This window comes from Melopsittacus undulatus, chromosome 8 (genome assembly GCF_012275295.1).
Source record: "Melopsittacus undulatus isolate bMelUnd1 chromosome 8, bMelUnd1.mat.Z, whole genome shotgun sequence".
In the NCBI taxonomy this organism is placed as follows: domain Eukaryota; kingdom Metazoa; phylum Chordata; class Aves; order Psittaciformes; family Psittaculidae; genus Melopsittacus; species Melopsittacus undulatus.
In genome coordinates, this window is record NC_047534.1 from 35,720,527 (window position 1) to 35,744,283 (window position 23,757).

The window sequence follows — 23,757 nt, forward strand, 5'->3', positions numbered from 1 at the left end:
CGGCGCGGACTGGGTCTGAAGGCTCCGACAGGGAGGGGGTGAAGCGGCACCACCGCAGGCACCGCCTCCTCCCGCCGCTGCCCCCGTCCCGCTCTGCCCTTCACGCCGACAGCGGCTCCCGGGGCCCGGCACGGGCCGGGGCTGAGGGCGCTCGGGCAGCGCCGCGGGCTCGGAGCTCGGCGGGACGCGGAGCCCGTGCGGGGCGGGCCCACGGGCGCTGCCGGGGCGGGGCCGGAGAGGGGGGCGGGGCGCGGGGCGGGGCGCGGGCGCGGTGAGGCGCGGGGCCGCCCGGCCGCCCCAGAGCGCAGGTGGCGGCGGCGGCGGAGGTGGAAGTCCCGGAGGCGGCGGGACCCGGTCCCGGAGCGGTGGCTGCAGGTGGCCGGGGCATGCGGCTGCGGTAGGACGCGCGGCGGCCATGGGCGGCCGGGGGCTGCCGCTGCTGCTGGGGCTGCCGCTGCTGCTGGGGCTGCCGGCGGCGGGGCGCGCCGCCTCCAAGGCGCTGGTGTGCCAGGAGATCACGGTGCCGATGTGCAAGGGCATCGGCTACAACCTCACCTACATGCCCAACCAGTTCAACCACGACACGCAGGACGAGGCCGGGCTAGAGGTGCACCAGTTCTGGCCGCTGGTGGAGATCCAGTGCTCCCCGGACCTGCGCTTCTTCCTCTGCAGCATGTACACCCCTATCTGCCTGCCCGACTACACCAAGCCGCTGCCCCCCTGCCGCTCCGTCTGCGAGCGGGCCAAGGCGGGCTGCTCGCCCATCATGCAGCAGTACGGCTTCGCCTGGCCCGAGAGGATGAGCTGCGACAGCCTGCCAGTGTTGGGGGACACCGAGGTGCTCTGCATGGGCTACAACCGCACGGAAGCCACCACCCTGCCGCCTTTCTTCGGGAAACCCACGCGCCCAGCCAAGGATGCAACCAAAAACCTGGTGCCTCTTGATGGGCAGCGTCCCTCGGGGCTGGACTGTGGCCGGACGTGCAAGTGCAAAGCGCCTCTGATCCCCATCAACAAGGAGTCCCATCCGCTGTACAACCGTATCAGGACGGGGCAGGTACCCAACTGCGCCATCCCCTGCTACCAACCCTACTTTACCCAGGACGAGAAGACTTTCGCCACCTTCTGGATCGGTCTCTGGTCCATCCTCTGCTTCCTCTCCACCTCCACCACTGTGGCCACCTTCCTTATTGACATGGAGCGCTTCAAGTACCCCGAGCGCCCCATCATTTTCCTCTCTGCTTGCTACCTCTTCGTCTCTCTGGGCTACATTGTGCGGCTGGTGGCAGGGCATGCCAACGTGGCTTGCAACCCGGAGCACCACCACATCCACTATGAGACCACAGGCCCTGCCCTCTGCACCGTGGTTTTCCTTCTCCTCTACTTCTTTGGCATGGCCAGCTCCATCTGGTGGGTCATCCTGTCCCTCACCTGGTTCCTGGCAGCCGGCATGAAGTGGGGCAATGAGGCCATCGCCAGCTACGCACAGTACTTCCACCTGGCTGCCTGGCTCATCCCCAGTGCCAAATCCATTGCAGTGCTGGCGCTCAGCTCTGTGGATGGTGACCCAGTGGCTGGGGTTTGCTACGTGGGCAACCAGAGCCTGGAGAACCTGCGGGGCTTTGTGCTGGCACCGCTGGTGGTTTATCTCTTCACTGGCAGCCTCTTCCTGCTGGCTGGCTTCGTCTCACTCTTTCGCATCCGCAGTGTGATCAAGCAGGGCGGCACCAAGACTGACAAGCTGGAGAAGCTGATGATCCGCATCGGCATCTTCACCATGCTCTACACTGTGCCTGCCACCATCGTCATTGCCTGCTACATCTATGAGCAGCACAACCGGGAGGCGTGGGAGCAGGCACAGAACTGCTCCTGCCCAGGGGATCCCCACCGCCCCAAGCCTGACTACGCCGTCTTCATGCTCAAGTACTTCATGTGCCTTGTGGTGGGCATCACCTCCGGTGTCTGGATTTGGTCTGGCAAGACGCTAGAGTCCTGGAGGCGCTTCACAGCCCGCTGCTGCCGGGCCAGGAAGCCTGCAGGCGCCTCAGTGTATGGTGAGGCCAGCCCGGCTCTGGCGGGCAGGACGGTGCTGCCCAGCATGGCCTCCTACCACAAACAGGTCCCACTGTCCCACGTGTGACTGAGGGAGCCTCGATGACCCCATCCACAGGGAGGAGAGGGTTACAAAGACCCTGGGCCACAGAAGAGGGGCTGGCAGCTGGGCTACCCCGGCATCCTCAGCCCCTGTATGGTAGTGCTGCATGGGATCGAGCGTATGTGCCTGCAGGGCACGGGGCAGCCCCAGGCAGGGCAGGGAGAGGTGTTCCCAGCAATGGAGGAGCAGAGGGGCAGGGAAGCCTCGAGCCCAGCACCATGGTGTATGCCCCATTTGGGGTCCCATGTCCTGCCTGGGGTCAGAGGGTGCTGCTGCCTGTGGGCCAGTCAGGTGGCAGGTAGCCCTTGAGCACTGATTTGTTTCCCACCGGGAGACTCTGGGCAGGTTTTGCTGGTGCTGGGTGAAGAGGAGAGCTGCAGCAGGCAGGGCAGGTGGTGTCCCCAACCCCAGGTGACACTGGTGCTGGCACTGGCACTGAGCTGCTCACCAGATCCTGGAGGGGTGAGAGGGGGCCAGGGAGAGCTGGTAGTGGGGGCTACCTTTCTGCTGGGCTGCAGCAGAATGGTGCTCCTACAGCCCCGGCAGCCCTTGTACAGCTCCGTGTTGTGGAGGAGCAGGACAGAGGGAGCTGTGGGATCAGGGGCTTCGCGGGCAGTGGTGGGGCAGGAGGCAGGAGCTGCCACCCAGCCCTTGAAGCGGGCAGGGATGGAGTCTCTACTGCCTGCAGCACAGGTGGGAACCAGGCAACCCCAAGGTCCCTTCTCCCCCTCGGGCCGTGCATGCCGGCTCTCCCCGGGCTGGGGATGGTGTTGGTGGAGCTCAGCTCATGGCACGGAATCCCAGGTTCAGCCAGTGCTCCGCAATGGGCAGCCGGCTCCACCGCCCTGGAGCACCTCCCGGGAGCCCCGAGGGGCTGTGCGGGTGACGAGGCGGCTGTGCCTGCACCGGGGTCACGGGGAGCCCTGGGCACCGCTGCCCTCAGCACCGGGAGCAGCCTCCTCCTGAGCCACCGTGTGCCTGGGCAGCGGCCGATGCTGCTCCGCGCCCCTGCCCTGCAGCGGGGTGAGTTTCTCGCTCCCCACTCATGCTGTGCAGGTTACGCGGGGTGCGGCAGCCCCAGCACCCTGCCCCTGGCCTGCCCAACCGAGCGGGTGCTGTGTGCATGGGGGCTCCCAGCCGGTTGGCAGGACTGGGGAGCCGCTGGGTTTGCCATTTCTTGCAGCTTCAACACTTGGTGCTGCGTTTTCCGCTGTCGGAGGCAGCGCCGGCTTCGGGAGCAGGCGCTGGGTTTAGGGAAACTCAGCAGAGCACTTGCACTCCTTTCCCTGCAGCTCCCCCAGGTCCGGCAGCAGCAGAGCACTAGCAGACACGGAGCCTGGTGTTGAGCGCTGGTGACAGGGGGGTTTTGATAAGCAGAGTGATGGCAGGGTGGGGGGAACGCTGCTGTCAACTTCACCGAGCACAGCAAGGGCGAGGGGCTCCCGCTGCAGCAGGGGATGGGGCAGGGCTGGTGGGAGGTGGCTGTGTCCGGCTGCAGGCTGTGTGCTCAAACACCAGCTTGATTTGTGTGGGGTTTTTGGGGGATACGGGTTTGTTTTTCTTTGTTTTGTTCTGTTTTTTAGGGTGATCGGTTTCTTTTCCCTCCCCCTGCCCTCAGCGGTGATGTTGTATGTAACCACCCAGCCGTTACTCAAGTCCTTTCTGCCCTCCTTCAAGCGTGGCACCCTGACCTGGCTGCCTGAGCGCTGGGGAACAACCGCTGGCTTTGCTCCCGCCGGACTGCAAGGACCCGGGGTTGCTCTCAGCACCCTCGGGCCGCTTCAGTCAAGGTGGTTCCCACCTCATTTTAAAGCCAAAGCCTGGGAAGTGAGGGGATGCTCCAGTGGCACAAGGACACCTTGTGCGTGTCTGGGGCGTTGTGGCCAGAGCAGCCAGCGGTGCAGGGACAGTGGTGCAGGGGCTGCTCAGCCGCTCAGATCAGTGCTCTTGCGGCAGGTCTTGCTCCCTGCAGCCTGTTGCAGTACTTCCCCGTGGGCAGGATTGCAGCACGTTGTGTTAGGAACTGTAAATAGCTGTATTATAGCCGGGGTTGTACATACAGAAGCTGTAGTGACCTTTGATACGGGTTTGGGGCAGGTGTGTTCTCGGCAGGTCAGGCGCAGAGGTGCTGTGGGTAGTCTCGTGTTGTAATCCAGGGCATTAAATGACTCCAACCTGCTCCAATCCATGCCTGGCTGGACTCCTCTCTTTCTATAGTGCCTTTTGTAGATACAGTTAAACACACATCATGCAATACAATGAACAAAACCATGTCAAAGGTGGTGTTTTGTTGTTTTTGTTTTATTTCCAAAGTGCAACTGACTGTAAAGCTTCTTTTTAAGGTTAAAAAGAAATCCAGGCTTAGCTGCAAACCGTTGCCTATTGAAAAATGCACGAGCATTTTCAGCTTCGATCTAATGGCAGGTTAATACAATCAATGTGTGTGCGAGCCTGGCTTCTCAGCAACAAGTGGCAGGAGGGGGAAAGGAGCGATTGCCGTGTGTCCTGTATGCTGTGGCGAATTCACACATTGGGTTTTGCCTCTTCTGTTCTCGATGCTGTTCCCTGTTGTTTAAATACCTGTACTATATTTTGTGAAAAGCTGAAGAAGTTTTATTCAAAGAGAAGTATGGAGATTAGCTATTTATGAGGACCAAAAGCAAGCGTGTGTGTGGATTTCTTTGCCTCTGCTGGGATATGAATTGCCATAAAAACTCAACTGGGGGGACACAACAGAGAAGCATGTGCTGGAGGGCTGTGCAGGGCTGGTGTCACTATGGATTGTGGAGGCTGCAGAGGCAGATGCATTGCTGTGGGGCAGCAGTAGTGTGTTTGGTGTGCATGGATGCTGTGTGCTGGGTGAGGAGCCTGTCTCTGAGCCGGGTTTAATCCTCAGGGGCTGCTGTGCTTCCAGCTGGTGCCCGTGGCCTGGCTGACAACCAGTTTGCTTGACGGGCCAAGGTCACAGCTCACCCGTAGAAGAGGGTTAACCATCAACTTCTGTTGGCGCTCCGCAGTTTGCATAGGATCAGCCCCTGCCCCAAGGAGGTGCCCTTTGATACTCCTCAGGCCGAGCAGGTGACAGCTCCCAGCGGAGCAGGATGCTGCTGCCAATGTGAGTGTCCGTGTTGCCATCTGCTGTGCGCTGTGGGCTGGGAGGAGTGCTTCAGGAAGGACAGCAAGGGGTTAAGTCACTCTAATGGTGACTAATGGTGCAGGACTCTGCTATCTAGTTAGGTGTGTAGGCACACACCAGGTCCCACTAGATAGGATCGCTTACCTGGAAGCAGCATTCCAGCACCCAGCGATAGACCTGACAGCTGCACAGACTGACTCACCTGATTCCTCAGTGCCAGGTGATCTGCACCCACTGCTCAAGTAGAGGCAAACTACATGGGCAGGGGCTGATCCTGTCCCATGCAGGGCACCTGTTCTGGGGTGTATGGGGACATGCATGGTCTCATGCTGTTGCTGAGGAGCTGTGGATGCTCCTGCTGCCTTGTGATAAACTCCAGCATCTTGCTGGGGGCTGTGTTATCGCCCTCGCTTTCCAGGGAGCTGCCATGTCCTCAGGTCCTCAGCAAACACCAGTTTGGCAGCGTTGTATTCACTTGAGCCACCTTTCCATAGGCAGCAGATTGCAAAGCACCTGTAGGACTCTGCTCCTACGAGCACATGTGGCTGTGCACAGCTTGATGCTGTGCTGCTGTGTCACTCCTGTGCTTGCCATAGCCCATTTGGTCAACTTAGGCCATCCTTGAGGCAGTCACTGGCTTCCTTGGGGTTGACCAGGGCAAATACAGCACGGTTTCAGGCTGGGAAGCATGGAAAATGTCTCTGATAGCACAGGGACTGTGTGGCTTCTCAAATAGGTTTTAATAACACAGGGCAAAGCCAAAGTGGTTGTTCCACCTAAAACATGCCTTGTCCACAAAGGCAGCCTGAGACTTTCCTAATCCTATGACAAATAATCCCATGTTCAGGCAGGTGAGTGCTCTCTCACCAGGCAGTCAGTTGTGGGGTGGTGGTGTTAGTAGGTGCACTATAGACACTTTGGCAGCACTATGTAATTCATTGTATATTGTCAAACACCTCACTGGGAGCAAGTGGAGTTTTCCCAGATAACACTATGGAAACTCATTCCTACGTAACACTGTTGTGCTGTGGGAAACACCAGCGCAGGAGGGAGGCAGCAGCCTGCCCGATGCCAAGCACTGACCCCACCAGCGTGCCCTGCCCCATGCACACCTGCCAACACCTGTGCAAGCCCTTGGCTCAATTGCTCTTCTGTCCCTTTGTGCTCACTCAGGTTATGCTCGATGCCTACACTCGTAGCCAGAAGCCCTGGTCTTGACGTTCATTCTGCCCCTGAAGTGCCTGTCCTCTCACCTGCCAAACCCACACTAGAGAGGTTCTCATGAAATCCCCTTGGAAACGGCATACACAGTTCCTGTACACAGAGGGAAAGGGCTGCTGAGGGCTGAGGGCATCACGTAGCCCACAGAGCCATCCCTGGGTTCCTGCCCCTGCGGACACATGATGTTTGTGTTAGTCTTGGTGGTGCTCACAGAATTCCTGCTGGTCCATAACGTAGCTGTTGTCTCTGCAAACAGCATTCGCTGCCAGATGGGGCATGCTGCCCTGAACCAAGTGCAGGCAGAGGTCTCCTCAACCAGTTAAAGATGTTGGATTAAGAGCAACCAGGTACATTGATCCTGTAGCTGGCTGCTCTTCCCTGGGAGCACAGGTAGGTGCCTATCTCTGCAGTTCCAGTATTCTAACTGCAACTGTAGGTTTGCCTTTTTGAGAACAGAGATGCCACCATATAAAGAGCAGTCAAAGTTAGAGGACATCTCCCTCCCCCAGTTCACCTTCCAGCAGAACCCCTTAAACATAATTCCTTCTGAAACACCATCACTGCTCATCCCTGCAAAAGGGAGCCATGTGGTTTACTTTTCATTGTTTACCTAAGAAACCCATGAGCTGTGTTTTCCAGGATCTGACTCTTGGGACGGGGAACCAGAGTGTTAAATGGAATTGCTCTTTCCCCTCTCAAGAAGCTGAGGTGTAGTGGAGCCCTGCTTAGTGTCTGCTGAACAGATCACAGTGCTATTGACAACGTGCTCTGGGCTATGCTGCAGTACAACTAAAGCCAGGCAAGACTGAGCACAGCAGTCTCCTGCAGGATATAGTGCAGAAGCAGCTGTCAGCTCGAGCTGTCATTCACCTGCCATTGGATCAGCAGGAATAGCCTCCATCCCACTTGGCAAAAAAAGGACAGCGACAACCCCAAGTGCTGCTGCACACCCCACTGCTGCATGGCTGGGTTTGCAGAAGCCATGTGCCAGCACACAGCAAAGTGCATCAGGCTGATCCCACAAAGTTGAAGGCACCTGGTGGTGCAATGGGAAGGAAAGCTCATTAGCAATTAGGTCAATTGTAGCATCCCATTTAGTGTTCCTCAAGGGAGGAGTTAACATCAAACCACCTCCAGCAAGAATGGCCCTACTTAAAGGCCATTTGAATGCAAAGGAACTGTGAGTGAGTAGTTATTGGAGCAGCCTGAGTCAGGTCTAATTCCTAAGGACACCAAATGAGCTCTGGTGCTGGCTCCCCACACACTCACAAGTCACTGTCACGCAATGAAGGCCAGGGACTGGTCCAGGGAATGGAGGGTCCTTAACTCACACCACTGGGGTTCCTTCTTTCTTCTTTCATACTGGAGAGAAGCTGCCCAGCATCAGCTGCTTGTGAGGGGGACTGAAACCAGATGCGTTACAGAAGACACACTTCACCTTTGACTTTAATTAAAATAGAGTTTATTAGCTTTTCTTTTAATACAAACATGAGAAAGGAAAAACCACCTGAAGATGTAGCGTTATTTTCAAAATTGAACTGTGATCAATACCTGAAGTGCCAAGTTCCATGGATTTGGGAGCCAGGGGCTGGCCTGTTTGCACACTGCAAAAGGCTGTGTGCATCATTTGAACAGCTGGGTGCAGCCAAACCGCTGACTGCACTCCTGCAGCCCTACTCTCAAAGGCAAATGGACTTGCTGCTGTTCAGTGTAAGTTTCTGGGCCTTGGCTGGAAGAGGAAGTGCACAAAACCCATGCCAGTCGGAGGGAGATCTGCTCCTAGGACTAACTGCCTAGAATCTATTTGTATCCAAGAAGGGAAGATACTACAAAGACCTGTGACAGGAAGAGTCTAATAATACTTATCCTGTTTAGAATTCAGTTTCAGAGCCTGAAAGTAAGCTCCATTCCAAAGTTTCAGAAAGAGCAAAACCCAAGCCTCTAGAGCAGCTGCACAAGATAAAATTCACTTTGGAAACAAAAATAAAAAATAGGGTTTATAGAAAGCTTTTCATAATTCTCAATTGAATGCAGTATTTTCCAATCATCTACCTGGTCAGGTAGTCCAGGATTCGCAAACTCATCACTGCCGCATGATGAATGTAAATCCCTCCCAGGAAACAAAAACCCAAGGAGAGCCAGATGGATGCACAATATCAGCTTTAGGAACTCCACTGTATATAGCACAAGAGATCTGCGGTAGAACTCAGAGAAGCAGTGCTGCACACACACCATTCACCACTGGATTGCTACACTGTTGGGATGGTGACATGTTTCCAGACCAACTTTCTCATTCAATGCCTCAGAAAAATGTGCGGATTGCGCCTTTTCCAGAGCAATACAAGTATTAGAAAATGAGAGAAGCACCATATTTCACAAGAAATGCAGCATGGACCCTATACACTTTAACAATACATAAACCCCTATCTCTGCTCCCAGTCAAAACATTCGAAGTCTTTTGACAGTCCCTACTGGAGTGAAGTTGTGGGTGCAGAGCTGGAATTCCTTCCTTCTGGGCAGCTTCTTGGTTATGAACAGATCACCAACAATAGCAGCTTTTAGTAGCCAAACCAGGGAAAAACCGTCAACATGTGTCTATGCTACTGTTTTCAGCTCCAGAGTGGCTTTATACTCTCAGAGTCCCATGTTTTGTTTTTGTTAACACTGCATCGACCTGAAATACAAATGCAGCGAGACTCTGGATGCCAGGGAGAGGAGGGCAGAACATTGTAACTATAGTCATGTGGTTAATGTTTAAAGTCTAAAATTTAAAACTACTTATTATTAAAAACCTCAAGAGTTCACAGCTATAGGCCTACATAGTAAGCAAACATCTGTGGGGGGACAGAAGGAGAGAAGTTTGTTTTTGCACCTCTGGATACATAAGAAGGAGGAGAGAGTTGATTTGACAAAGGTCTTGTCTTTTGCACCAAGTATGCTCCTCAAGCTCTGGGTTCCCTTGGCTAGTTTACCCTCCTCTCCTCCTTTTGCTGGAAGACACCATCACCACTGGCTTGTGTGCATGGAGTGGTGGTATTCCTTCGATTCACATGGATGCTGGTTCATGGTGCTGCACCCTTCTCTCTCCTCAGGAGAGGATGGCATTAGAACGGCGGATACCAACTAAATTATCAGCACTGAAAGATCGTCTCATAGCAGCTTTTGACAAGTCTTTGTATTTGTCTTCACACAGCCGGGAGATAGCCTGGATACCATGCACAGATACAAAAGGAAAAGTATACATTAGAAAAGTTTGGTCATTCAAGGGAGCTTTTACAAGTGCAGTGCCAACAGAGCAGGCACTCTACAGCAGTCACACTACTTTGTTACCTAGAATGAGAGCCAGTAAGAACTACTTTGGAGGGAGCATGTCCCCATGCTAACGGAACACTATTCATCAGGAAGCAAGACATAAAGAAGACAAGTGGTTTCCATATCCAAGTATCTTCATTCTTTTACCAGTCTCACTATCTAATGGAAAACTTGGATCCATTTCACACTCATGAGCCTGTGGAAGTTATGTTCAGAACTGCACCTAGTAGCCAGGTCTGGTGCATGCAGCAGCGCAGACATTTTAACAGTACAGGAATGCACACACAGCCATTTTTGTAAGAGAAAAGGGTGAAACTGGCAAGGTTTCTGCACTCCCTCAGGCACTGTGTCCTTGGCCATTCAGTGCACATGAGCCTAGCAAATGAAGCTCTACTCAGGTGTCCCTTTTCCCTTTACCTTCTCTACACGTTGTCCCCAGTCTGCTCTTCATAGGGTCACTCACATAATCAGGTTCCTGAAGAAGTCTGAGAAGGGAGGGCAGCTCACTGCTCAATATCACAGCAATAGCCATGGCACTTTGATACAGCTATTAAATATCAGCACATGTGGACAACTTACTTAGTATTTAACTGCTTTTCCACCATGTACTGGCTTACTTCTGCTCTGCTTACCTAGCTAGTCAAGCAGCCTTTATTCTGGTGCAGCTATTCCAGCAACAAGCCTCATTATTTAAATCTTACTAACACATGGTTGATCAGAAAACACCGTGTGTCCTCCCCTGCAAGGCCTATTTCTGATAGGAGCCTTCAGGCATTATCAATGCAAATAAATAAATAAGGATACCTGTAATAACAGGCTGAACCGAATTTCAGTCCTGAACATTTGCCTCCATTAATAATTTACCACCTATCACCAGATGAACTTTCAGAGTACTGCCATCAGCTACAAGCCTACACCTTCCCTTTAAGACAGCACCCATTCAGCACAGCCCAGTGTTCTGGAAGTTCAAAAGGTGAAAAGCACTCTGAGCATGAATAAACTTCTAAGTGTGGTTTAAAATAATTATTTACATTTATTTCTGCCGACCTTCTGGAGGCATGCATTTGGCTCGAGAGGGGCATTCTTTAAGGCACTGGCTGCATGAGCTCCTGGTGCAAGACCAGACAGACTCTCCATCCTGTTTTAATGCTAGGACATCAATCATAAAGCAACCTGTGTTGACATATTTAGCCCCAGTCACCCATATGGTGTAAATCACTTTTCAATCCCTGGAATACTAATTCACTGCTTCATACAGGCTCCTATCAACTGCTCATCTAACCAAAAGGTAGAACTAAAAATTTTAGCAAATGGTTTAAATATTTAGCACATTTAGAATTAAACCCCCAAATCTCCTATATGCATGCATTAGTAAATACATTATGGCAAATCACACACTGTATTGAAAATTACCCTGGTTTTAAATACCAAGCCCCCAAATGCTAGCAAAGAAGAAACAAAACAGGCTCACAATCTGTAAATCATCCACTTATGCCTGGGCACTGAGCAGTTCAGTAAACAATTTCCTGTGGAATATGAACTGCCCTACAACCACATTTACTATTAGTGACAGTGTTAGCTTAAAGTGCAAGTAACACGGGTGAGACAAAGCAGAAGAGTTGCATTGCTTAGCTTTAAATAGAGGAATTTGTAGGCATATCATACCTATCATTCCAAAGGACCAGGAGGGATCACACTTATTCCCAAAGTTCAGCCACTTCTAATGAAATAAAACCTGGCACTTGGCAGAATCACTGGGGGTGGACAATGGGACAATGTAAGCCAAGAATACCATAGCACACCCCTCTTTGAAAGGGGCTATGGTATCAGTGTACACAGGGCCTGCGGTAATGCCTTTGTTGAAAGGTCAACAAAACAACATCATCAATTAAACCTGGACAGATGAAAGGTTGCACTGATCCAGCACGAAATTTTGCCTGGGAATGCAGGTAATTTACCCATTTCCAAAATGTCTCCCACATCTCCAGCAATGAGGAAAATGACTCTGCAAGAGTACGAGACACTTTAAAATGAGCCTTCGTACCAAAGAAGGCTGTGGGGACTCACACAAGGCAGCCTTTCCCATCGAGCAGAAAGGACCAGTAATGTGTATTTACACTCCTCTGGGCATGCTGAAGGACTCCTAAGAAGGGGCTATTCCAAAAGTTTATCTTAAAGCAACATTTCTTTGCAAAGGTGAGGTTCTGAAAGTTGTGGAAAGAAACACATTATTTCTGCAGCTGTTCTCAGACAAATGGTTTATTAAACCATGAGAGCAGTTAAGAGTGCTCCCTCTCAATCTAAAAGCAGCTGTGCAGTGGGATGCAGTGGGAAACCTTCAGCTGGTAGTATTTAGAAAGGTCTGAGTGTGACTGTCTCTAGGTGCTTGGAATACAGACTGTGGCCAGGGAAGGACAGACAATCCATTACATGTGACACTAATCCTTTCAATCTTAAGTAGCCTAGCTGAGCTACAGTTCCCAAAATAACATCCATTTTACTTTGTGATCTGCTAGACTTCTGTAACCTCTGTCCTTTCCTTTCCTTGGAACACTAGCTTAGCCTAGGCATGGTTTTAGAAATGCTAACTGTAGTTATAAAGGGGTTAAATTAGCCTGTAATACACTAATTTAAAAGCTTTTTAGTTTTTCTAACAGCCACTTAACATGATTAGCAACAGATGCTCTTACTACATATACAGAGTCCCCTGCTCAGGCAATCTCAGACCATTACCTCCAGTTTCTGTGCTCTCTCTTTACTGAGAGGCTCCAGCAGAAAGCTCAGGTTATTGTCATCGGCTAGAGAGCGAAGATCAAAGTAGTATTTGGCGTAAACACTGGCAGGAACATTGATATTAAACTGCAGTAGCTCCAAGAAGTGTCTTTCCATCTCATTCCTAGGAGGTGCAAGGGACAGAAGACAAAGGAAAGAAAGATTGTTTTAGCGGGCTGAAAACACTGAAGAGATCTCAAGCCTGGTTTTAAAACCAGCAACTTTGAAACAGTCATCGAGAGCTCTGCCTTATTAGTTTTGAGAGAGCAGTGCTCAAAACAAGGTGCAGCTTTTGAGTCCTGGCACCTCCGGCTCAGAGAGAAAGGTAATGCCCTGTTGTGCACTCGCTCGGCTGACCGGGGAGGTTCATTCTTCGGAGTTCCATTAGTGCAGCTGTACAATTCATGTGCCATTCTCACTCTCGAACGGCCCCACACTATAGTGATCAGATGAAAGGAATGATGTATGCTGTTTATTAGCTCTGAAGAACTTGCAGACATTTTCACCAGGCTGATAACAGGAAGGGGGTTTATTGAAGTAGAGGCGGACTAACAAAAGGAGTAGGCAGATCACCACGGCAACAAATGGATCTATGAAGAGCTGCTGCTATTATCTCACAGAAAAAAGCCTCTTGAAGCAACATAGATTCATCTCCAATAAATAAATAAATAAGCAGCATTAGGTGGGAGAAGGAATTTTCTCCTCAATAGCATTAGGCAGGATAACAAAGTACTATGTCAAAGGGCACTGTCCAGTTTTTACTCACTCGTCTGTTTTCAGTGGGCAAAATATTTGGAGGAAAGTGGGGAGAGCACCATGACATGAAAAAGGCTGCTTCAGCTACTGTACTGTGGTTAGCTGCATCAGAGGTGTTCCACAGAGGAAAAACCCAAGGGTTTACACGTTAACCCAAAAGAAACAGGTGGTACCCAAACCAAGCAGTTCAATTCAACGCTAACCCAACAGAATTTAGCTGTACAGGCCAACAGGGAATACACCAGAAGGTAAGCTGCACTAATTCAGTGCCAAGGTTGTTCTTGCTTTTAGGGAGCTTTTAGAATAGATGTTTTATCTATCAGAGGAGGGGAGATAAATCAAGGAAATTATAACATTATTATTAAATACAGGTTGTGTCCTGTATTGGCTGGAGGGTCTCAATATGAATAGCAGCTTTGTGCTTGTTTCTAGCATAGTGGACTCGAGTAGCATTGAACCTAGTGCCAAAATTAATTTCCTGTTCATATGGTCATAAGCCTATAGAAATGTAAATCAGATAATGTTTTGATGATCAGCTGATCAGAGCTTGATTTACCCTATGAATAAATGCTCTTCACTGCCCCTTTTGTACTCGCTCGGCTAATACATTTTAATTCTTTAAAAATACAATTCTTCATTGGATTAACAAGTCTATTAACAGTGGTTTAAAACCTGGCAGAGGATAATGCCCATGTGTTTTCTGTGCCTTATTTACAAATACATGTAGCCAAAAGAATGAACAGTGAGCGAGTGTCTCCTTACAGGCAATCATAGCAAGATTAGCAGCTGCATGGTTAATTTTTCAGTGTTTATGGATTCACCCTCATCAAAGCAAGCAAGTTTTCACAAAGGATGACTTCCAAAATGCTATTTAATTTCCTTTGATTTTTTCCCCATTAGGAATAAGTAAATCAAATAAAAACAGAGACACCCCCCCAAAAAAAAAACCCAACCAAAACAACCCCCCCCACCCCATTTCAGTAAAAATAAATTACCTAAGAAAGAGCTTGTGATAGAAAAAAGTTAAGATGAACACTTTACCTATGTTCAGTAGGAAGAGGTGAAGGCAAATGAACTCATCTGCTGGTTGTGAGGTACGGATCATGTATCCATTAACAGACTTTAACCCACTAACAGTTTTTTGAGAACAAGGTGCATCAGTGCTGCCTGCAGAAGAGGTGCCCAGCTTGGACACATTCACACACAGATTTGCAAACTGCATAAACTAAACCAGATCTAAACCCTTTCAAGTAACTCCAGAGCAGTGTTACTCCCAGGCTTGGCTTGCAGTGGCTCAACAAGAGTACTCATCAGGTTAGTGAGATCCTTATAGATACGCAGAGCCAAGAGGAAGATTCACAGACAGTTCACAAACAAAACCTGCCACCAGTCCTTGTAGACAGGCCTTTATGGCACAGGAATGGTTCACCCAGGGAGTGATACCAGGTTGAGTTCTGCCAAGCAACCTTTAAGCTGGGAGCTGCTCGTGTTTGGGTGGATTTTTCTGCAGCATCACCAACCATCTCCAGTGTTAGAAGGAACTCCTTTCGCCAGTTGTTTTCTCTCAGTAACACTTGCATTCAGAATACCTAATGCTCACCATCAAGTGACTAGTTTAAAACATACTGTAAATACTAAAGCTGACCATTAACTATAGTACTGGCTATTAACTGAAAGCAGATTTACTAACTTAATCTTGCTGAGTATTTTAAGCAGTTTTCCAATGTTCCAGTTATAGTGATGTCATCCATCCCAGGAGCAGTGGAGTCTGCCAAGCTGCAGCAGAGTGGGGCCTGAGATGGACACCATGTGTCCACTGTCAGTAAGGGGTTGTAGAGTTTCTGCCCAAACCTAAATTCAAAGGTCTGAATAATTTCAAATGAGATGGGATTACAAAAATCCCATCTTCAAACTGGAGGAAAAAATATGCCTAAATTCAATCTATTTTCTTTACCACCATCACTGCTTTGAAAATGTAAGTACTGACAATTTCAGGAGACCAGGCATAGGCAATAGAGAATAAACATCCTGCTTGTTACAGATATTTTCAGTGCTATCAATTTGATTTGTCCCAAATAGGGCTAGAAGAGGAGACATCAAAAAGAGCAAGATGTATACTCCAGCACTCCCAGCATCGCTGACCCCACTTCAGCCATCTCAGAGTAATTTGCAGCAACGCTTCAAGTATGTTCCTCAGACAGATGAGCACTCTGAGCCAGGCTGAGTGAAGATGCACGCTGTATAAAAACACTGATTATGCTTTCCTGGAAGCAGGGCTGGCACAGCCCTGCATTTGGAGATGAAGAACTCCCAGGCAAGGGGTATGTATAAAACAAGATACTGTATTTGCGGTCTGTGATATAACTTGAATAACAAAAAGTGTTTTGATGCAGGTAACTAACTCTCCCATTATTAGAAATGCTGTCCCACCCCCAAAGGGAAGAAAACTGGATACTCCTCCTCCTAGAGAGCCCCAGATAAATAATTACTTACTATATTTTAAACATTAGCTTTAGGCCGAATCCAAGAAGAGAGCCTGGGGCAAGAAGAGACTCTCACACAGGCAGCCTTTCAGCACGGTGTGCAAACCTCTGCCACCTCAAACTGCTCCTCTACTAGAACTGGCTGTTACTACACAGGCCTGGACACAGGCTCAGTTACAGCACAGCAGCATGATTAAACTCAACCCTACATAAAACATATCATGAAGATTATTAAGGCCAGAAAGCCTGACATTCAGCTAGCTTTCTAGCACTTCTACCACTGAGGTAATAACACAAATAGGAGGAGAAGCTGGCAAATAGAATTAAGACAGTAATACTGACATCTCAAAGCTCTCAGGCACAGAACTTTGCAAGAAGGAATTTAACACAAAATCTAATGGCCAAATCCACACCACATGAACATGCCTCCAGCCTGTAGTATGAGCCTGGAGCCACAAGGATGAACATCCTCTGAAAGCGCAGAAATCGCAGGGCTTAAGGCACTAAGACAAGTCAGCAGATTCAAAATTCCTAAAAAGCTGAAATCTACACCTGAGACAGGAATATATACAAAGATCAGCCTTACATAAACAAGCAGTAGTAAGACTCAGGATTTTGTTCTCAGCACTGCAGGCATGTCCAAGAACTCATCCAAAGAGGATGAGCTGTAGCAGCAGCTGGAAGTAACACATGCAATGACAGATCCCAACACAAATGACACCTGCCTGCCAGCAGCAGCAGCAGCTAGGAACTCAGACTTTGAGATATTCAGGCCTTAGGTGCATACACGACCAGACACAAGTCATGGCTTACTCTGTAGTTTTTTAAATTCTACACCAGAAAAGGCAGGGAACAAACTGAGTTCACTTCGTGTTTTTCTTCCACAAAAGAATGCTGCTCAGACTATGAACTGGGCACTTCAGAGTTACACCAATGCAGAAAAACCAAACTGGAAACAAGCAGCCAGCTCCATGGCTCATCATTTGGGGAAAGAAGGTACAGAAAACTAACTGCAAAGTTACTCACCCAAGTCATTAGAAATACTAATACAGATTTGTCTCAAAGTAGGGTTATGCAAAGTTTCCTAGGTTAAAAAAGGGAATGAGGCCAGACACCAGATATACATCATGTGCCTATATCATAGCACCAAACATTTTTATTGCATGATCCCAAAAATTGCCATTAAAAAAACCAACCCACCAAAACAAACAACCCCAAACCCCCAAATCCCCACCACTGCAGAATAGCCAAACCCTGCAACTTACATGTCCTCAACAGTGATGTCCTTCAATATTTGGCAATAATCCACATTCCACACAGCTTGATCATCCCAGACTTTAGAAGCCAGAAGAATAGCTCCTAGGACTATCCTCTTCCAGTTACTAGGACATATGTCAATCTCTGCATAGGTTAAAAGCCTTTCCAAATACACCTGTAGAAAGGGAGAAAAAACCCCAAACAAACAACAAACAGTTTTATGTGTGCACTTAGGACCTGGAACCAAGTTCTGAGCAGCAAGCATGACAGTCCAATATTACTATTTCATCCCATTACCATTAAGTATGTCAAAGTAAGTATTAGTGATTACTGCTTCCACTTCAGAATCCAGACTTTCAGGATTTACAGATTCCATTTTTTAATTATAACATAAGAACTGGACCACCAAGGTATACAATAAAGGTACTGGAGAATTAAGTTCTGAGCAAGCAATGAGCACTGTTGTTTCAGGGAGACACTGACAGAGTTCTTTGCATCACCAAGTCATGCAGTCATTGACAAGTTTTCATTAGGGCCTATCTAGGATAGTAAATCACTCAAGATCACACTTGCCTTTCACCACGTTTTTGGTTCAGCACTTGTAGCTTAATAGGAAGTGCTAAAACCTGCACTGTGATCCGTAGTCAAGGGACAAAGATGCATTAATTGCTATCTTTCCACAATGAAGGGTGTTATAGTGCTATTCCTACTTCATTCGGAAAAGAGCAGACTTCAATCCTTCACCTACAACAGCATCACCCTCGGCTTTCATCTACATCACCAACTGCTTAGATAGATAGTGAAGGATACCCAAGGTTAAAGATATATCTTGGTCTTTTACTTATTCCTCCCATGTAATCTCAGATCAGCCCATGGACATTGAATCGGTCCCACCCTTAAAAGTCTTCCACTATTTCACACTTTTGTAACGAACACCACAGTAATCTGCACTTTCAAATTTGGATAGCTGAATTTAGTGTTCTATTCCCTCAACTAAGTCCAGATAAACTAGAGGCTGCAGGTCTAACGGCAGGATCAATCTTTGTTACGAGGGTCTTTCCACTTTCCATCCTCTGCTTGTAGTCTTCAAGTGGACTAAAGGTGTTCCTATAGTAACAGAGCCATCTAGCGGTGAAATCCACTTTATAAATAGTTGGCTAGATTGCGCAGTGCTAGCTATCATTTCGTTCTGTTAAAATTGCATCCATGTCTGTGAAAAAAGCAAAGATCTCTAAGTACTTTTAGCGTTTCTAACTATCCGGCCCTTTCATTTACTTATTTCCTTATTCAAGCTGAGTTTGCTTGATTTCCATATTGTCTTTTGGTGACAGTTCTGTTGTCCTTTCAGACTGTTTTTCAGAAAGAAGCCACAATGGAGACTGAAGGCTAGCATGCAACACAGTGCAGTTTAAGAGATGTCTAATACAGCAATTATACAGGTTGTGTTTTTTTCTTTCCCTTCATATACAGTATCTGTATATGCATGCATATATTGGTATGTATATACATAAGTCAGTATTGCAATCTTTTATATCCATCTTGCTTTCTAAAAATCAAACATTATTTTCCTACCATTGTTCTTAAATCCCAAATACCTCCATGGGGAAAAAAATCTGTAGACTCTTTGGCTGAATAAAACAAAGGTTTGACAGAAAGGTTGCAATAGTTGAAGACCTTAATAATGAGAACATTTGCCTCCTGGAGTTCCTACACTACTGGTCCTCAACCCCTTCGTAGACAGCTGCTACTTGCACTGTTTTGGTTAATATGAACTCAAACTCCTGTTTTCCCTTCCACACAACTGAAATAAAAGATGTCTTTGTGTCTGATCTCATTATAGCCCACTGCTTATGGTGTCCCACTGTTCTGCCTTTCTCAACGTTCTTCAACAAGTTACACATTATGAACAGTGTGATCAGACAAGTAATTAAGCCTTAAATATTCATATATAGAAAAGTAAGATCCTTTTTAATTAACCACTTCTGTGACTACATAGAAATCTTCTCCAATGAACTCACTTGTACAGTGTCTTCATTAGTAACAAGGTTTCATGAGATACTGTAACAGTTTAAATGTCAGTTCGGCCCAGTTCACTCATTGAGGGATTGAAGAGCAAAGAAGTCTTCCAAAAGCTCCATTTCAGTAATCAGGCATCTCTTACCAGTGTCACTATTGCACATTCAGCTGTCAGCTGTGCAGCACTGAATAGCGTCCGAACAAACCGGTAGATGTGCTTGTGATCAGGGTCATGCTTGTAGTAGTCATCTGGAACTTCTTCCCGCTGAAAGAAAGTTCTCTCAATTACTAAGAATCTAGCTTACTTAACACTGACTTTAAACAAGAGCCACACATGCTTGGTTCTTCTCACTGAATAGAAGTAGGAATAACATGAGCAGGATCCCTCTTGCATAATTCCTGCACTACGACCAGTACAAAAGCTGGAAGTATGTTTTTTCCTGGCTGGAACTGAGGAGGAAAGGACTAGTATTTGCAACTAAGCTATGTGATGCTGGTAACTTTGGGTTTGTTACTTCTGGTATTAGGGTGAATAGGGCCTGGATTTGGACTCCTTGTGACTGAATCCTTAAAGGTATTCAAAGATGTCTTCCATGTAATTAATCTTTCTGAAGGAATGTAGGTACCCAGCCAAAACCTTATTGCTATAGAAGCTAACAAACCATTTGTATCTTTCCCCTCAGAAGTATGACTTACAGCCCTTAATATATTTCTTTCTGTATATTGCAGTAAGATCAAAGAGACCTTTAAGTGTTTCCTAAAGGACACAAGGATTTTCCTCTACTCATGCTCATTAAACAGGAGGTAGACTGTATCATAGGATCAAAAGATGTCAGATTGGTAAATAAAGAAATGAAATTGTCTGATGGAGTTCATCTTAGATTAGATAAACAATTTTTCATGTGAAACAACAGATTCAGGTAGTCAAAACAGTTTTGGATCAGACTTTGCTCTTGAAGTACCACAATCCATATAGGAACTCTTCCATACAGCTCTTCACAATTTGATCCTTATCTTCATTGAGTAGAGTTGTATTTATTCAGTGTACAGTTCCTAGCACAATGGGTCACATTTAGGGATAACACTCTCACAAACTTGGAATAACAGCTAAATCTGTGAGATACACCAAGCTGCGTTCACTCAGGTAAGTCCCTGAGGAAACTGAATTTTAAAGCCACTAGAGCTTTGCTAAATTAATTCCAAATGAAAAACAAAGGAAATGGTTCTGCAGGACAGTCATTTAGCTGCTAGTGCTCAAACTGGACATTTTACTCTTGAGCTTGCCTGTGTTGTGAGGTTTTGCATCTTAAAGACTGCCTTAAAAGGTGTACCAGTCACATTAGAATTGTACCAGCTTTAACATTTTGCTTTCAACCTTTTTAAAGAGCAAACTTGCTGTCTCCTACTTTGCAAGATGCTTCATGGACCATGTTCTCCTGTTTGCAGTAATTTAAAAGGTTAGGCACATTAACCACATGTTCCTAAATAGGAAAGACTTTTAAATAAAGTAGTGTTGAAGAGGGGAAGAAAGTACTTAGATAAGAAAGTCCGGATACAAAATATGCAAGACTCATCAGATGCTTGCTTTCCATTTATATTCCAAAGCACAGAACCCCAAATTTACTTTGCAACATTTAGAAAAACCTGCTCATGATCTAGCTGGTATCAACAGTGCAGAGAACACTTGTTTGCACTGTGTATTACTTACACAGATACAATTTAAGATCTATTTGATTGTGACTTAGTGCCAAGACATTTTCAACTTACTTACACGATACAAATCCAAGATGTTAAAAACTACGTGTGTTGATACACATTCAGAGGATCAAAAAGTTACTTACTGTGAGAGGATGAGATTTTTCATCAAAAATATCCAATGATCTGTCAGAATCTCTACAAAGTAAAAATCTCTGGTTTAGCAGCAGGAATTATTTGTTAATGCTATGCTCCACTACAAAGTATTATTCATTAAAGTGGATAGAGATATACTTCATAGTTCAGCTTTTTCTGTAATATGATATGAAGTTAACTTGTATTTTTGCAAAGCATTTAATGATGAGATCTCAGAGCTGAATATGTAAGAAGTTAAACAATTAATAGCTTTCCATGTTCTCAGATTATGCTGGGTACAGTTCTCACTTAAAATATGAAACTGCCTCAATAATATCATTTAGTTCAAAATGGCAGCTGCAATTTTGAAGCATACACTGTAACTAGCTATAATGGCAAGGGTTATTTGTGCATGGGACTGAGTGTTCATTCACCCATCAATACTGATCTATACCTCTGTATTCAGGAAAAGCTAAACAAAGCCCAAATGCTGATTTGTGGTGAATTAAGTGTATTTTCTGTGCTCCCCTTGTTTTGTCTTTTTATGCTTCATTCTCAATGCAGCGCTGTGCCATTGGGTGGGTCTTTTACTGTCCCTTCTATATCAGCTGAAGAGGGGGTAGAAAGAGGGAGCAGATACTACATGAAGTGCAAGATTTTTCAACTAGCTGTTGCTGAAGTGACCAAGACCATAGCATCCCTGGCTCAAAAAGAAAGTTGTATTTCAGAGAAAAAAAAGTTCACTCACCTGTTCTTTATATGGTAGAATATTGCTAATGTTACACTAAAAATGGAGAAAGAGAAAAAAAAGACTTAAAGCATACTCTGTGCATGTTATTTCACTGAATGTTCAGAATCCATTACGTATTGGCTTACTCTCACATTCATTTACCTGCCTGAAGGGAAGCTGGCCAAATTAAATTTGCTAGCCAAACTGCTCTTACATTCATTGTACAGATACTTGTGCCACAAAATAAACGTTACGCCACATTTTAAACATACACCTTCATTGCCTGATGAAACGTAAAAGGCAACGTTTATTGGAAATGTGGACTATTCACAACTAAAATACAACAGAAGTTCTGTTTGGTGTTACATGCATGATTGTAGAGATTCTGCTAATGTTTTAACTCTGCATCCTGGCTGTCTATTTTAGGCACTGCCTAAAAATAAGGCAAATAATAAAGATGATACTATGCCAGCATAATCGAAGAAGGAAAGAACAACAGATCTCAGTCTCTGCTGAGTCAGGTAAGGCAACAGATTTCATATTGATGCTTATCCACCATGGCCAAATTTCAGATTCTTTACTGGCAGTGACAACAGGAACACGGCCACCATAGGAATCCATCATAGGCAAGCTCTGATCTGTTACCAGCTATAGACCACTTCGAAATGGCACAAGCACCATCTTTTAAGCTCTTTCTTCTCTAGAACAGGAGTGACATGCTAGATACCTCTGTTTGAAATCAAGTTTTAAAGTTACAAATCAACTCAGACATCTCCAAACTTTAATAAACTGTTACAACAGTAAAGCCTTCTGGGTCTGAAGCTACTTTTCTTTCTTTCCCTTCAAGCACAGTAAAATTCTCGGTTCTTGGCTGTTACTGTCTATGCACAAAGAACTGACTGTGTGGTACCCAGAACAAGAGGGCAAACAGCCATTTCCATTGGAGAACCAAGAAGACTAATCAATTATCAAACTCACATAAAGTAACTGATATGCAAAGGACAGCTACAATTAAAACCAGCAACATACCATTATCCACAACTAGAGGGCAGGCTAATACCACTGGCAAGTAGCAAATACAGTGCTGCAAACTTCTGGCAACTCCATACAAAATCCATTTAAAGTTTTCCCAGATTGAGAGTTTCTGGATTTGGCTTTCAATGCGAAGCCCTAGGGCTTCCCACCCCAACATACACTTTTAAACCCCAAAATGCTGACACTTCTGCACTGCCTGAGATTCTCAAGTGCACAGTAACTATTAAATACAACAGTAGGTTAGCTCTGTAACTAAAATAAGTAGTCATCATTAACCAGACCTCTACACCCCTTCCATGATCAACTTGAATAACCAGTGCCGTGCTCCTCTCATTCAAGTGTGCAACTGGCTTTGGAACAGACAAGACCACCACAAAATCCCAAATAGACCCTGCAATGCTACTCAGCCCCTTCTTGATGACAAATGGCTCTTACCACTTTATTGTGCTTCTAAGGTTAGGTTGACTGACGGTGCTGTCATCTATAAATATTGTTGAGCATGAGCTGTACTTTTTTGTAAGCTGCCCAGGAGAAACCTTGGGAAAAAAGAAAGAGAACAGAAATACATTCAAGGACAGGGATTCTGTAAGCTTTGGTTTACCACACTGAATACTGGCTTTACACCTCAAATAGTTACTGCACAGGAGGTCTTTGTAGGTGACTGCTCCTGCTATGTAAGCTACCCTATAGCCATCAGGTTCCTGAGGATACTCTTTATACAAGATGGGTTTATAAATACCCCTTGTAATAAATATACAACATGATGGTTTTAGATAAGTAGTTTTCAGGAAAAATAGCTGCAGCTAAAGCAGCAAGTCCTCCAATTTTCTCAGTTCTCCTCCACGCCATTCTTGCAGTTCAAGTCTGTTTCCCTCCCATGATGTACTTTATTAGATTTCCCTGTGATTCCTTAATCATCAGTCTCCCTGTTATATTTATATCCTACACCTTTACATTTGCTGGTTATCAAGTATCGTTCCATGTAAAGATAGTTTTGCATTTGGGGTTTTGTCTTGTTATATTTTAGCTAAAAAACCCAAACAAACAAAGTTCT

General features: G+C 46.6%; 2 protein-coding genes across 2 annotated transcripts in view; one reads left to right on the forward strand and one right to left on the reverse strand.

Annotated features, from left to right (window-relative positions):
• Positions 1 to 313: 313 nt before the first annotated feature.
• Positions 314 to 4,798, forward strand: FZD5 (frizzled class receptor 5). The gene has a single exon (XM_031045127.2). It carries the CDS (start codon positions 416 to 418, stop codon positions 2,138 to 2,140), a length of 1,725 nt encoding a protein of 574 aa, XP_030900987.2. The 5' UTR covers positions 314 to 415; the 3' UTR covers positions 2,141 to 4,798.
• Positions 4,799 to 7,957: 3,159 nt separating this feature from the next.
• The window catches only part of CCNYL1 (cyclin Y like 1), a 30,542-nt gene continuing 14,742 nt past the window's right edge, over positions 7,958 to 23,757 (reverse strand). The window contains exons 4-10 of the mRNA XM_034065109.1: positions 23,139 to 23,239; positions 21,687 to 21,722; positions 20,950 to 21,001; positions 19,254 to 19,373; positions 17,101 to 17,267; positions 12,558 to 12,720; positions 7,958 to 9,717 (exon numbers count right to left, since the gene is read on the reverse strand). Of these exons, the coding sequence (XP_033921000.1) occupies positions 9,601 to 9,717; positions 12,558 to 12,720; positions 17,101 to 17,267; positions 19,254 to 19,373; positions 20,950 to 21,001; positions 21,687 to 21,722; positions 23,139 to 23,239 (756 nt within the window). The 3' untranslated portion in view covers positions 7,958 to 9,600. The remainder of the gene's footprint in view (positions 9,718 to 12,557; positions 12,721 to 17,100; positions 17,268 to 19,253; positions 19,374 to 20,949; positions 21,002 to 21,686; positions 21,723 to 23,138; positions 23,240 to 23,757) is intronic.

Excerpts from the sequence above, each read along its gene's own strand:
- FZD5 (XM_031045127.2), top strand. The coding sequence starts at position 416 with ATGGGCGGCCGGGGGCTGCCGCTGCTGCTGGGGCTGCCGCTGCTGCTG.